The 16,521-nt window shown below is 35.1% G+C and overlaps 1 protein-coding gene across 1 annotated transcript in view; it reads right to left on the bottom strand.

Moving 5' to 3' along the window:
* The window catches only part of LOC130893840 (uncharacterized), a 115,298-nt gene that overhangs the window by 38,214 nt on the left and 60,563 nt on the right, over positions 1-16,521 (bottom strand). Inside the window, exons 2-3 of the mRNA XM_057800258.1 lie at positions 14,249-14,457; positions 10,704-10,836 (exon numbers count right to left, since the gene is read on the bottom strand). Coding sequence (XP_057656241.1) covers positions 10,704-10,836; positions 14,249-14,457 — 342 coding nt within the window. The remainder of the gene's footprint in view (positions 1-10,703; positions 10,837-14,248; positions 14,458-16,521) is intronic.

A 16,521-nucleotide genomic window follows, 5' to 3' on the forward strand; every position in this document is an offset into this window, starting at 1 on the left:
TATACAATTGCATCTTCTATTTCAGTGAGTTCAGCTAGGCGCTTCAGCAAGAATGACACTTCAAAAGAGTGAGATGTTAATTGAGGTTTGAGTGCAACAATCGGCTTCTCAAATTCCTCTATTAGTATGTCTATTTTAATTGAAGGTCTGCCTGCTGGATTGTCAAAATTGCTTGGTAGTCGCAGATAATCACGATAACAATGTTTATGATATCTCACTTCCATTGCAAATAAATCAGCTGGTTGTTCGCAAGTGCTAATTTTTGTAAAACATCAGTTTGCTTTTTTCAGGCAGTATTTATCATTTGTTCCACTGCTAAAATTTCATAACATAAAAAAAGAGTTTTGTTCTTATTTCTTGTTTGTTTACCACGGATTAAACATTTCTGTTTCGTATCAAGTTTTAATTCACTTCTTGATGACCGAAGAATACGTTGGCTAATTGAAACATTTGCTTCTGTAGAGGAGGTGGAAGTAGAGGCATTCTCCTGCTTTAGTAATGTTAATTCTTGACGCCTTATTTTCTCTTCACTAATATAAGTTGCAATACCAGCTCGATGCCAGTTACAATTGTGTGCAGTAAAGTCTGTATCACTTTCTATTTTCTTACTAATATCATCTTTTCTGCGATCCGCTGCTCTTTTAATACTAATAAACGTTTGTGGTTTTGGATTCTTCACTAAATCACCCGTTTTACTACAAAACAAACACGATACTTCATTTATCTTTCGCTTCTTCATATTTATCACTTGTAGTGACATTATCCCTGCTTTTATGTAAATAAATATTACTAATAAAACAGTCGACTGCGAAAAAACTTGAATATTATTACTCAAATACGCAAAAATAAACCATTATGGACTACAAATTCTTTTCCACTGACTACTCCAAGCACTATGACTCAGCAACGTGCCGAGTAGGGAGAAGGGGAAGGGGAAAAGGGAAACGGACAAGCACAGCTGCCAGCAACATGTGATTTTCTATTATTTAGGGTCTCAGGTAGAAGAATTTGAGCATAGTTGCCGGTCCTCACAATATACAAACTCGACTCCATCCAGCGCCTGGACTATAAGCAGAACTGGATTTAGAGAAATTTTTTCATAACAGGGTGCCCACTCTCCCCCATCTCTTATTTAAAGGGATAGACTAAAACTTGAGAAGTAGAATATGCGCAAAATTTGTTGAATAATTTGATTATTAAATACAAAGTTGGATTTTCTAATTTAATATTTCCAAATACCCCCTCTAGTAGTGGACATGAAATTCTGAAAATAATTTTAAAGTGTTTCTTGGGGCCACTTTTATTACAATTATTTCTCCCTGAAGCTGTATTATAATCCGTTTCTGAGATATGGCCGTTCTTATTTGTCCATCCAGTACATAAATAATTTATTTTTAATCATATTATTGTCTGCTGCATATACAATAAGATCATCCTTATTATTTAACAAGATGAGTAGGCTGAAAATGATTCATAATGAATCACAAATATTTGAATGTACTTCTCCTGAATTAGAAGAAATAGAAATATTGTTTTCCTACTTTTCCACTCACTTCTAGAATAAGAATTTCGGGAGTCATGAAACGGATATTATTCTTTCAAACTACTGAAAATGGAATAACTTGTTTCCGAACACTTGTCTAGCTGGAAAAATAAAACTAAATGAAGTTCGTGGAAATTCGTTTCTTATTATTACCGACGAATAACAGCCGTAGATTTGCGTGAAACCAGAAAATAAATCGAAAAATTGTCATAAAACTTCAGCTATTAAACTTTTCAGGGTTATATCGACAAACTATAATAGAGTAGTAAAACAATCATCATACCGATCAGAAAATATAGTGCATGAAGCATTTCAACAAATTTGATTTTTATCGACATAATAAAAATAATTGACCAAACATTCAGTGGGTTCTATATTTTGTTCAAATCATATCAACGATTTCCATAATTAATCACAAAATTATTCACGAACAATTTTATATAGAATGGCACGACATGTGTAGAGCTTGGCCACTCTTCAGACCTTTGCAAAGCCCTATTCTTATCATTGTTTTTAGTTCTTTACGTATACCGCAGGCATCCCACTTCTCAATATTTTTTACACCTGCTCTGCTTCTACCACTCCTATTTCTTCACTGTTCTTCGTCATTTCCGTTTTTCGGTACTATAAATGTTTTCACCGTTCTTACTTATTTTCAACTTCTGTCATACTCGATATTTGTGCAGCATGAGTCATGTTGGGCCCCATTACTGTTTTATATATTCCAAACCTTGTTTTTATTTGGATTTTTATTTGCACCAAGTGCTCTGTTTGTTGCTTGTATCTCCTCTCCCACTATTTCTGGTCTATCTCCAATGTTCACTATTACTACACCTAGGTAGTGGAATTTTTTCATTACATAGAACTCACACATCTTCAAATTTTCACTCTGCCTTCTCTTCTTTCTAGCTACACTACACTTAATATACTATGTCTCTATGTTTAGACCCAGTATTCGAATTTTATGATTTATTTTCCAATTTTTCGATTGAATTTTTATTCTCTGATACCAAAGCTATATCGTATGCGTACGTTCTTAATCAGCCCCCTTTATTTCTATTGCCTTTTCTTCTGTAGCACACAGTTTTCCACGGTCATTTTGATCTCATCAATTTGTATTTCAAAGTTTCATTCATTCTTCCAAATGCGTCAAAGGCTCTCTGGAAATTTAAGAATAAAATTCCTATTCCTACTCTACATGTTACACTTAGTATGTTATGTATAAGTATTGTTAGTTGTATGCAGTAATCATCAAGTTTTCGCAATCTTTCGGATATCATTGTTATGTTATTGTAACCATCAAAAGCTCCCTCCAATCTATTGGCAGCGTTTTTTTCTTCGTATCTTCTTCAGCATTCATACAACTTATCTCTTCTACAATTCAATAATTCTGCACTCATCTTGTTGCTTTTTCATTTTTCAGCTATTTTAACGCTTCTATGATCTCTTCTTCTGTTGGTACTTCATCATTTTCTTCTCTTCTCCATCCTTCTTGACAATATGTCCCAAAAAAATATCATATCGCCTTCAAAGTAAACCAATTTTAGAATCGATTCTTCAGAATTAGTAGGGGTTTTTGGTGTAAGTATATACCGTATTTTTGTAAAATATCAATTCTTCCTATGATTTTTAATAAAAATACAAGAGTCACCAATAATGTATTATTTAACAGCTAGATTATGAGCGACAGATAAACATTAAACAAGTACGCACTACAATTACTGCTGACATTGCGACAACCTTTCTAACCTTTCAAGAAAATCTGAGCAGACCCGTTGACGCAAGAGCTTCTGGTCAAGAGCCAAATTTCTTCGCACAGACTTTTGCCATCTGTAATTTCTCGAGTAAACCGTTTCTTTATCGGCGTTTACAGGCTAGGTAATCATCCGGATGCACGTATGATTTGGTTGATTTTGACCACTGTTTCCGGAGTTGAAACAGTTACAGGCGACCTGGGCGCTGGTCATCTTCAGTGCTCTCTCGGCCATCACGAAACCGCTTACAACAATTTATAGCACTCAGACGGAATTTTTTTCAATTTAACGAGAAATTTGAGAATAATACGTCGCTCCTGTATTTCGTCACACATGGTTTTCGGCACGAGAAAAAACACGTTCGTTTCAAACCGCTACTGCACAAATACTATAATAGTGACTAAAACGTGTCTGGGGACGTAGAAATGGAGAAATATTTTTATGATTCTTCCACTCTAAAATACCTTCACGATAAACTGTCACAGCTACAGAAATCTTATAGATGATGCTCACCAAAAGGAACTGGACTATTGTCATTTTTATAATAGGAAAAAGAATACTGATCCAGTGCTACCTATTACCAAAAAAAAATCTCTTTCGCAACAGGAAGTGAAATAGAAACATGTGTAACCATATTTAGTTCACTTGAAATTATAAAAATGAGTGCCTTTTTTCATTTTAGCTTCTCAGCTCTTAACGGCAGAAAAAGGTCATTTCAAATTTGTTAACCAATATCTGGTATGTGGAAGTATATGAAGATGTATGTCCTTATCTATATTTTTATGATAATTTCCGTATCGTTAATCTCCTTTATGTTCATGATGTGAATATGTCAAATTTGACATTACCTTACCTCACCAACTGGCGGTATGGTTTCTCTGTCCTTCATTCTTTTCGATGTTGTATTTTTCTTCGTTAGTTTCGGACGCTTTTTCCGGTACGCAAGTTTGACCCCTCGGCTCTCCGGCATCCGTTCGACGATCCAAGCCATCTTAGACTCGCACTCTTGCTCTCTGCTACCAGCTTGGACTCTCCATACAGGGCGTCAATCTCAGTGTTAGTATGGATGCGCTGTTCTCCTTGGTTTTGGATTGGGCCATAGATGCGTCGAAGTACTTTTCCCTCCCAAGAGTTGAGTCTCAGTTCGTCTGTAGCCGTAGGCTTCAGAAGCACATGACAATTGACCTTAGGACGGGACTGACCCTCTCTGTACCTCTCCTGAAACCACATTGGTACTCTCCTATCACTCGCTTTGTGTAGACCACTATACTGGCCCTTACTTACTAGTAATGTTTAGAAGGAAAATATCTATGTAGTTGGTGCATTTTAGTAATGAACCGTTTTTGTAGATAGGGCAGATGAACGCTGTGCTCCATTTTTCTGGCACAAACTCCTCTTGCCGCAATTTCCTGATCAGCTCATGGATCCTTGCCTTAAGTTGTTCGCTTCCGTACTTAAGAAGTTCTACAGATATTAGATCTTCGGTTGTGGACTTTTGGGTCTTTATAGCTTTGATGGTGTCCATTACACCTTTTCTGGTAGGTTCGGCTACGTGAGATCAACTCGCTTTGTCATATGGTGATGAAGCACCGTCTCGAACCAACGTATTTCGCTAGTTTTCCGAATTCAATTGTGGTCGCACTTTGGTACAGGTTGAATTTCGTAAAAGGTCGTCTAGAATCGACTGTTGTGCCGGAAAACATCGATGATGTGCGTAAACTGATATTGCAATATCGTCATGTGATATATTGTGATATTGATGAATATTTGGACATTAGTTTAATTCGCATACATTCAATATTCCATTTGTTCACCTTTGATATCGCATCATTTGAAAATCGTTGAAAAAAGCTCGTCTCGATTGGTATGCAGAAATGCTAGACAAATTCATTCGCGGTGCTTGAAAAAACGTCTATTAGATTGTGACAGGCGAAACTGAAGAACAAACAACTGGAAATTTTAAATTGTACATCAGCATTTGTTTGCTAGAAGTGTTAAAAAAATCAGGGAAACCAATCGCACAATACAAATCATTTTCAACCATGACAATGCGAGCCCTCACTCATCGATTCAAACATAAATGTTTTTGAACTATCAAAACATCGAATTGATGGGTCAATCGCTCCAATGATTTTTGCTTATTCTCAAAAATCAAAAATAAATTGCGAGGCCAACGTTTTTCTACACCTGAGAAGCGGTTAATGTGTTCAAATCACACGTTTTGGAGGTACCTCAATCGAAGTGGAAAAAATGCTTCGACAATTGGTTCAAACGCATGCAATTGGATATTGATCTTAATGGAGAATATTTTGGAAATAAATAAAGTCATATCAAGTAATAAATATTTGTTTTATTCGTCTCTCATAGCAACCCTCGTATTTACTTAGTCTCTAATTGGTCTAAATTTTTTTGTTTGAAGGAACCAAAATGCGATCACGGTATTTCATATTCTCCATAACTGAAATTTGTCCTTTCAGCCAATCAGATTATATATCTCAATTTCAATATCAAAACTGTGAAATCCAGAACGGAATCTACAATTACTCATAAAAAATGAAGCTTTTATTAAAAAAAGAATGCGAACCTACAAAGTTTATTAAAAGAAGAAAGGGACCGTACATCAATTCCCATTTCTACGACGAGATTTCTGATCAAAAATAGCTTTGAAATGATATATATTTTCCCTTTCCAACTAATTACCGAATTTAGCCAAAAGCCGTCTTGACAGTGATTAACTATTTTACTTTGAGCTCTCTTTGAGGATAGCAATTAATGAAAAAGTTATTCACAGCCCTTTCTCAGAAATTTGTTATATATTATCTCATAAACTATGTAGAACTCAATAAAAATATCCACAAAGATATAATTTCTTGTATTAGCTAAAAGTTACAAAACTTTCATATAAAGTAATAATAAGAACAAACAAAGAAAACTCGAGATAACTTGTGAGAAAGTATCACAGGAAAGAATCTATGCTTCATTTGATGATACACTGAGGTCTGAAACTAGTGGTCCTTTTGTTCTCAATCCTCTAACGATTTTTGAATCATCCGTTTGCTACAGTTCAAGTAATTTTTTTTACTCTATATATTTTTACTAAAATCCCTATTATCCAATCCTGAGATCCCGCAATGCATTACATTCAGTAATTAGATAGATAGTTTCCTCTTCTAAGCCAAAGAAGCTTAATCGACATTTTCCTACAGTTTGATATTCAATCCATTCAGGCTGCATTTTATTAGAACGTTTGGTAGATCTCTAGCTGTAAATATACGCTGGCCAATGATTATATCAGACTTCTCTTTGTCATCTTTTGCTAGTTGTCTAACCTCTAAAAACACAGCAATTCTACCCCTTTTTCATAAATTCATTCCAATATTATTTATATGTGCTGATCCAATGAAATTATTTTGTTTCTTGAATGGTTTACACAACATGACAACTATATCAGTTCTGCATAATTTTTTATGTTCAATCTAAGCATTTCCGAACCATTTGGAGCTAATTATTGATTGATGATTATTATCATCATTCAGCAGCCTGTCTCGTCCATTGATTGAAACAAGTCTCTCTTAATCTAGACCATTTTTATCGGTCTGGGACATCTTACATCCAGTTGGAAGATATTTTTTCAAATCATCTATCCATCCCATTGGCAGTTGTCCGCTGTTTCTGTATGCCCAATCTCTGGGATGCCACTCTAGTATTCTCTTCGTTTATCTATTATTTGACAATTTTGCAACATGTCTAGCTTCGTTTTAGATTAGATCACAATAGATAACGCTTAAATTGATTGGCTATCTAGCTTATAAATTATTTTCTGCCTTCTTAATTTGTTCATGACATTGAAATCGACACATTTCCCACTTGGCGTGCTTAGGTTTTCAGTGTTTCGCTCCGGTCCTATATATTCCTATCCCAGATTATTCCTCTCCTCTCGAACCAATGTTGCATATGATGATATAATTTTTCTGTTTATTGATAGTGCTTTGAACCCACTCTACGTTGCTACTGTACTGAATTTATTCAAGAAAAAGTTTTGTCTCGTGGTATGTTCTTGAAATCCTATTCGCTGATTCACAAGTGGTTTTCCATTTTTACCTATTATCTCAATATGTGTCTTATTCTTTCTGAAATTTTGCCATATGCAGAGTTAAGAATTACTTTTATAGCCATGTTTTATTCCTCTTGTTATACGTATGCAAATCATTCCTCGAATTCTGCAGAGATTGTTCATACTTAGACAGAAATAGCTGAAAGGTTTCTGCATCAACCACTCAACCACCTCTATCCACTCAATATATTTTGCATAAATTTTAATGGGTTCAAAATTAAGATTATTTTTATCAATAAAACTTGTAAGAAATCATATTAAATCCCATCCTTTTACATAAGCTACTCATATAATTGAGACCTCTGTGTACCAAATCGCAGTAGGTTTCAGAAAAGCTCTCAGACAATCTAAAAAAACAACTGATCTACGTCAAAATAGTGATCGTGGAGCGAACAATCGATTTTCTCATATGTACCCATCTAAGCTTTTCTTGGTTTTTTTCCGGTAGGGAGATTTGTTTTGTATTGTTTTTCTTCATTTTATAGTATTAAGAGGACCCCATAAATACTTTTGATATCTGTTTTCTTTAGTTTTTTTCAGTCATTATGCAAGCAATTTACAAAATTAAGAGTATTTGTATTTATTGGCTGCTTAAATAACGGGAGTTGTTTGAAAATTAATTTTCATAAATGCGATCGAGTTGATCAAAGATGAGTGAGTATTTAAAAAGTTGCAGAGTGATAACAAAGACAACCTCAAAGCTTCACCCCTTTTCATTAGAGGAAAAAAGTTTTACACAACCCTGCCCACTTCCACAAGTTTTCCAGAGTATATTTACCGCTCGTCTACATTAAGCAAAGTCGAAAAAAAAAATAACAACTCTTTGAAAGGCTATTTGAAAAAGAAACTGGAGATAATAAGCCATAAAATCCAACAGATAACTTCACAAACCACACAGAAAATAGCGAAAAATGTATTTATTTCTCCCACGGCTGCCATTTTCAAATGGAATCAGCTGATTTTAACAGTTTTTTAGATTTTCCAATTACGAGGTCGTTAAGTCCATTTAGGAATGCCAAAACTATTAGGATCCACATTTATAATGCTACTCCATCCTTGGATATCATCTGGTTGAACTGATGAGATGTTACTGTCCCCCTTCTAGTCAAATGATGAGAATCTCTGGCATGAGCCTTGATGTCGTACTAGTTACATCTCTGTTATTTGGTGATCCTTTGATTGTTTTGTGTGATATCCAGATCATCTTCTACGCTGAAGATCGCTCAAGCAACTCTTCCTCTGTTGTCCAATTTTCTCAATATTGAGTCAACTAAGTCAGTATGTGTAGATGTACATGCCGGGTTAACTTTTGGACGTAGATAAAGAGGCTTTCCTCATTTTGATTATGGATTATGAATAATCTGTGTATATGAAAAAGTGGAATGAGGTGAATAGTTAGTATATTATTTTCTACATAGCAAGTCATTGAAACTTTTGATATTAAATGATATTAAACTTTTTAACTCGTCATACTCCATCTTTAATCGCTACATTCATACAATACCCTTTGAGTAGACCATTCTGAGGTGTTTAAAAATTATGCATCGTATAAAGATGAAAACTTTTTCAACTTCTCTCTAATATGGGATACTTCTGATATAGTTATCTGCAGGGTTTTTGAAGCTAATCGATCGTTATATGAAACAGAACTAATGTTGTGTGAAATCAAGTAATGTCGTTTTTGAGAAGTCCTTTATTTCAATACGTTCTCCTCCGATTTGAAGTAATTGAAAGAATAACTTTTGTTTGACATCACCCTTTACCTTATACCTTTTTTAACAAATTTGATTGATTGTATCATGAGCAGATAGCATCAAATGTTTCAGAAACCTGATTGGACAACAAACATAATACTAGGTTAGGAAAAGGAAAAAATCAATTCCTTTAAGTTAGTTCAGTGTTTTAAATGTGATCTGTCCCTATAAATTATAGAGGAATCTATTCTATAGAGCGCTAACGAGTACACCGTAGCTTAAAATTTCAAACTCTATTAGTTTAATTTTGAATCCAATTGATCATTAGTCATCGTTGACCAAATTGTAATATACTAAATGTCTATGGACATTTAATACTTAAACATTATACGAAGGTTACTACTTAAGTTTTGGCAACAGTGATATGAATATGACAAATATGACATTGCTATAATAGAGTTTAAAGTTTCTAACGGTTAACGTATTCAGAACGTATTGAAATACGAGTTCTAGGTCAGCTGTTCACAGACAGTTGATACATTCATCTTGATCTAAAATGGAAGTAGGTCGAGAACATTTTCGCCCGATGATTGTCTATGACTTTCGATGTGGATTGAACAAACAGCAGTGTGCCGATCAAATCCTTTCAACTTTTGGTGATGAAACACCATCTCGAGTCACCATGTTTCGCTGGTTTTTATGGTCGTCGAAAATCGGCTGTGCAAAATCACCATATGATAACCCGTGAGAACTGATGCATTATTTTCACTTGCAAACATTCAATATTGCATGAATATTTGGTTGTCAAAAATATTTATTTACGTTGTATACCACATAATTTGAAACGCTCAAAAAAAGCTCGTCGGGATTGGTCCAAAAAAATGCTGAAAAAATTCAGTCGCGGTGCTACAAATATCGTAGCAAGCAACGAATCATAGATCTATCTATAGGAATTCGAAACTAAATAACGATCGACTGTGTGAGTTTTTCAAGGCGATCCAAATACAATAAAAGTTGTCTTCGCATGTAGCATATCCAAAGAAATGGTCACCTGTTTTCTTAGAATAACTGGATATGTCGCGACTATTCCATCAAAGGAACGTAGAATGGTCGATTCTAAATGGTACATCAGCATTTGTTTGCAAGAAGTGTTCAAAAAAATCAAGGGAAATAATCGCAAACGTCGAATCATTCTCTATCACGACAATACGAGCTATGATACATCAATTCAAACAAATACGTTTTTGGACAGTCAAAACATCGAAATGACGAGTCATCCGCTGTACATTTCTTGATTTGTATCCAATAATTTCTTCTTATTATTGTAGATTAAAAATAAATTGCGAAGTTAACGGTTTTCTACACCTGAAAAAGTGGTAGATGCGTTCAAATCACATGTTTTGGAGGTACCTGGGAATGGAAAATATTCTTCGACAATAAGTTCAAACGCGTGCAAAACTGTTGATCTCAATGGAGAATATTTTGAAAAACGATAAAGCAATATCTAATAATAAATATTAGTTTTAATTTGTCTACATCAAATCTTAATTAGAAACCCTCGTATACCTTACGAAAACGTTATTGGATTCAATACTTACGTATCACTATCATCGTCTTCCTGTCGAACCCTGTAGAAAATGGAGCATCGGTAGTAACTTCGCAGCTGAAGTTTCCAGAAATACTGAAGTCGATATCTTTCAATACAACTTGTGTTGAATTCGACTTCTTTTCCTGCATAAGACAAAGAAATACTTTAAACGATAGCAGATTGTGTGAGTTTCACGCCGTCGATCGCTGTTCCCATTCAATACAATTAAGGCGTGAAAGAAATGGGATAGCTTTTTTTGAAACGATGATAAAAAATATAATCGGATTTATTTCACAGCCTATTCTCTTTGGAAGAACCAAATTTGAAATGGAAATATAATATTTTTGAAAAAATATGTGGTTATATCAATTTCAATCGAATAAATTATCCTGTTCGATAGTGATTTTTACAAAATAAAAACCGTTATGGATGTTATCGGACATCAAACAAATGTCATTCTTCTCAATAGAGTACAGACGAATTCGTTATCCATATTGATATTATTGAAAAATACTAGATCAAAGCAATTACTCTCGATACGCTCGATAGAATGAATCATTTCCACCTTCAATTGCAAAGTTTTTTAAAAATGGTACATTATCTACTAAACAGTAATACCATCACATTTCCGAACAACAATGTGAATTATTAAGCAAGTCTGTTTTCATAAAATGGGGACTTTCTCAACAACCCAAGATTTCCATTCTATTGCCTATAGAATCGTTTTCTTGACTATTACTTTCTATGATTAGAAAGTAATCTAATGTGTAAATAATAATAATCGTGAACGATTTTTTCATTTATACAGAGGAATAGTTTGCTACTATTTATTTATTTTTTTTCATAATATCAAGAGAAAACTGAGGGTAGCTATTTTAGGGTTGTGTAACGTCAGAGAGTTCATCCCTACAAAATACATTTGGTGCGGGTGAGAATGGAGATGTTCCAATCAGGCTTCTACTATTTTTTCTGACATTATTTCTCGTAGAACTAATATTTTCATTCAATATATATTTTTGCAGGGATGTTCCTCTTTAGTGAATGATACCACAAATCGACACAATTACTGCTAGAGAACTGACAAAAATTTTAGAGTATATTACAAAAAAAATACCCAACATGATGTTACGAGCTTGTCTAATAATATAGATCGTGAAGCCGGTCCTGTTCTATTATGTTAATCGAATTTAAAAATTTGGTGGATGTGGAGGGCAAATTCTAGAAAGATCATTTATATTTTATATAAATAGGCACTTGCTTATCAGCGATAAAATTACTGAACAATTGGATGAAGAAATTATATGAATTAGTTAAAAGCTAAATCTTAGTGGATAATTGGGTGAATAGTGAAAAGTATAGTGTATCTATTATTAATATACAGAGGTGGAAATAAGTCAGGCAACGCTCTCGAAAAAGATTAAATTGAAGCTCTTCAGACAGTTGTGTATGTGTCATGATAACACGTGCTCGTCGAGTAGACGCGTTTTCAGAATGAAGAACCGATCCAAGTTTACTATGTTTACCGAATCTGAACAACAATTTCTGAACTCGCAGATACCAAATCGTTGAAGAGTATGGAAGACATACCAGAAATTCTTAAAAACGGGCTCTGTTGCCGACCTGCCACAGTTGAGTAGCCGAACCAATCTGCATCGCAGCTTTCTGGAGAATTGCAAATATCCGATCGTTCTTTACGACGTATGTACTATCGAATTTACCTTCCATGCACTTCACGGATGATCACGATCCCAGTTCGAATTTTGTGATTTGTACCTCGGATGTAGTCAGGTTGATCCGCAATTCCAACATTCCATTTTGTGGACGGATGAAACAACCTGGCTGAACGGTACGGTCAATCGACATTACTGCGTGTACTGGAACGACGAGAATCCTCACGTCTTCATTGAAGAAGAATTTAACGTGCCTGGGGTGTAGGTGTGGGCAGGTATCCATGCGGGAGGTCTCATGGGTCCATACTTTTTTAAGCGTCACGTGACGGGCCAAAGTTATCTGGAAATGCTCGAAGATTTACGTGGGCAAATGGAAAATGTTCCAACACTCTCGAACATACACCCAGTAACCTCTGTATAAATAAAGTTGGAAAACAAATAATTAAGGTATACTGTGTGAATAAATTCACCCCACTATTGAAAACCAATTTAAATAAATAAGAAAACATTACAATAAGAATTATATGGATCGTATTCTTAGTCAACAACTTCGCTTCATTGGATAATATTATATATTTCGCTTTCAAATTATTTTAGTTGAGGAAAGAATCTTCATGAGACGTCTCCTCGGCTGTAATATCAAGATTGTGAGAGTTTCCCTCTCGGAACCACCAGAAGGTATAAGGGTTATCTGAGAATTTTCCAACCTCAACTCGAAGATATCAGCTCTTATTAATATAAGATGGAAAATACATTTCTGCATGCGTCACTGAAATTTTGAACTCTATACCATCATGTACGAAAATAATTTTTGGGGCAGCTGAATTCTAACGTGACATTATTAACTTTATTGACGACGAGGGGGGCAACCAAAATTATGATAATCAGCTTTTATTATAGGGAAAATTCCACCAAATGGTACTGGATGACTATAGGATCAAGATTAGAGGAATAGAAACGGCCAAAAATGCATTTGCAAAGGACTAAGCGGCTCCGAAAAATACGAAGACCGATTTCATCGGACAGAAAAGTGATGGCGACAGTTTTTTGAGATAGTCATGAGTTCATTGTTCAAAAAGATGAAATAATAACAGAAGTGTACTTCTCAGCATCGCGGACAAATAAAGCAAACCAATCGGGGCTTTGATTTCAGTTTTATCTGTTTGTAGTCTCGATCTCTTTGTTATGTCGTCATTCACAAAAAGATTCCAGCAGGCGATGGAACTTTTTACTTTAACTCTTGTACTGGGAATGCTTCTTCCATTTTCTTTTTTTGTCTTTGCTGAGATAAGAAGCAGCTCTTGTCATTTTTACTGATGGCATAGCAAGATAATAGTCATAGGAACAAGAGCTATCCACTTAACAGGTATCTTTATCAAATCTATATTCCACGACATCATCTTTTACACATGTTCCTCCCATAGTCGCAACAATTTTTGCTGTTTTCTTCTCATAATCTACTTTTGTCTATAAATAACTGATTTCAAAGTCTAATCTAGGAGACTCTTCATCACATTTGACAGACAACGACTTACACAACCGCTCATGAACACTAAATTTATTCAACCACGCCGTAAATTAAGAAATTATGAAGACGCGCCAAGCTATCGGCGGTAAAATGCGAATAATTCCGGACCGCGGAATCTGTCCGACCTAATACGAGTACTCCGGTGTTAAACATGAAAATTCATAAGTAGATAATAATTAAATAAATTACGTTATTGATTGATATGTGAAGCCTATGTGGAAGTGGAAATGAAAAATAATAGTGCAGTAACACTTACATTACTCATTGGTGTCCTTTCTTATTTTTTAATGCCAAATTTCCTCTAAAAGCACCTTACTAGTCTCAATTCATGCTATCATTGTTTAGGATTCAACTTACATCGACATTTATCCCTTTCAACGCGAATGTCTTGATACTGGGATATTCACTGGGAGTGTATCTGTAGAACTCGAAGCGTCCCCTGTACCATTTAACTGAATATAAAATGTCTTTTTCCAAATCGTATGAACAATGAAGAACAGACTGATTGAATCGCTGAACGATACTAGGTTCTATTGTCAGCTTCACGTTTTTTAGACCGAAAATACCTGAAAACAAACAAAATAGGATGAATAGATAAATTATTTTATTATGAACTGTACATTTACTATACGGATACGAATTTAAAGAAAAATTTGAGTCAACAAACAAAGATTACATTTGGTTAATTAGAGCTGACAAAATATGAGGATGTATTGATATCTAGTTATCCTAGACCAGTTACATGCATAAACAAAATATTGCGTTACCATAGCAACGAACAATAACTTATTAGAAGTGTCAGTATGAAGTTTGACGTCAAAAAAGTTATCCAAAGCTATCAAAAAAGCTATCCAAAGATGTTTTGTTTTTGCAGGACAACGCCCCTACACACAAATCTCATGTTGACACGAAAAAAAGTCGTGATTTAGGGTTTGAATTACTGGAACACCCCCCTTATTCACCAGATTTGACTCCGTCCGACTATAATCTCATTCCTTAACTGAAAAAAAAACTTAAAAGGTAGTAAATTTTCTTACAACGAGGAGGTAATAAAAGCTGGGGGTCTGATTTGCAGAGTAAGAAGAAACATTTTTTTTTGAGACGTTGCAGGTATTTCACCACGAACAGAGCACGTGCAACATGGACGTGCACTGTGTGAGATGCGCCTGAGAGTACAGAGCGGCTGACTGCACAATAAACAGGACAGAAAAACCAAATTGTAGGAACTGCAGAGGAGAGCACCCTGCAAACTACAGGGAGTGCCCGAAACATCCAAAGAAGTTGGAAAACAAACCAGCCACAAATAATACAATTAGGACGCAACTACGCAACTAGCTGCTAAAGAAACGACAGGAGAAGGAACGTCTGAGCTACTAAGTATGCTGCAGAACATGCAGACACTTATAGCAACACTTATTGCTCATCAGGTAAAGTAAAACGGAGGAGTTCATTAGGTTAAGTTAGGTTAGTAAAAAATTTTCAAAATAAAAATAAAAAACAAAAAAATATACATTTTACAAGATTCTAGGTTTCACCGAAACAACCCACAAGAGGACACCCCCCGACACGGTAACTCCGCATTTCATATGCAAGTGCAGTTATACATCGGGGACAACTATAAAGAAGGCGAAGAATCATTTGGATTAGACATTTTCTTGCCGAAGAAGGTTGGAAGAGGTTTACCCGAGGCAGAGAAACACACACACACACACACGCCAACAGGCTAATCTCTTAACAAAAAGATAAGACGTCCAGAATCTCCCATAGAAGGAGTCTACGCGCGAAGCTGCAACGCAAATGAGGATGAGGACCTGTCGAAAAGACAGAGGGTGGATGGAATGTCCTTCATTGCACCCACTTGTGAATTTATCCGGGAGTGGATGCTTAGAGGGACGGCGTATGTGTGTGTGTGTTAATTCACAATACACAGAAATTTTACGTTTGGTTGAAGCACAGAGACATGTGTAGACAAGACAGAAACAAGTACTCCACAACTCCTTTGAAAGAACTTTCAAGCGTAGACAAAAAATGATCTTCTAAACTATAAGAAAATATCATCTTTGTGGGGCAGACATTTGGCCAATGATAACAAAAATGAGGAACAAAATCAGAACGTTCAAATTGGTTTGTACAAGTCACAACAACCACTAAAATGAAAGCTTATTATCTCACCACTGCTGATGAGAACCATTAGGATCTGTTAACCATATATCAAGTGTCCCTTTTCTATGCTCCATTAACGTATCATCTCGGATTATCTAATTCCTGTCTCATATTAACGTGACTGTGAGGAGTTGTTATTGTTTTCATTAAGATTTAATTTATTGTAAACCGACCGTCCCCTGATGGAACCCAACTCTCACCTAAGAGGTTCCATACGTCCCTTAGACACTTAAATTTCTGTAAACTTATCGAATTGCTTACCCTTATTTTTGTATTAATTTAACCCTAACGACCAATCATAGCTTCTGTATACAATAGGATTAGTATTTAAGAGAGCATACACACGCATAGTATGTTCTTAATATTATTATTGACATCCAACGAGTACAGTAGTCAGAATATTGAAACCGCTTTATTCATTTATATTTGATAAATATATTAAATAAATAGATTTTACAAAGTTGTGA

Source organism: Diorhabda carinulata, chromosome 5 (assembly GCF_026250575.1).
Source record: "Diorhabda carinulata isolate Delta chromosome 5, icDioCari1.1, whole genome shotgun sequence".
Taxonomy (NCBI): domain Eukaryota; kingdom Metazoa; phylum Arthropoda; class Insecta; order Coleoptera; family Chrysomelidae; genus Diorhabda; species Diorhabda carinulata.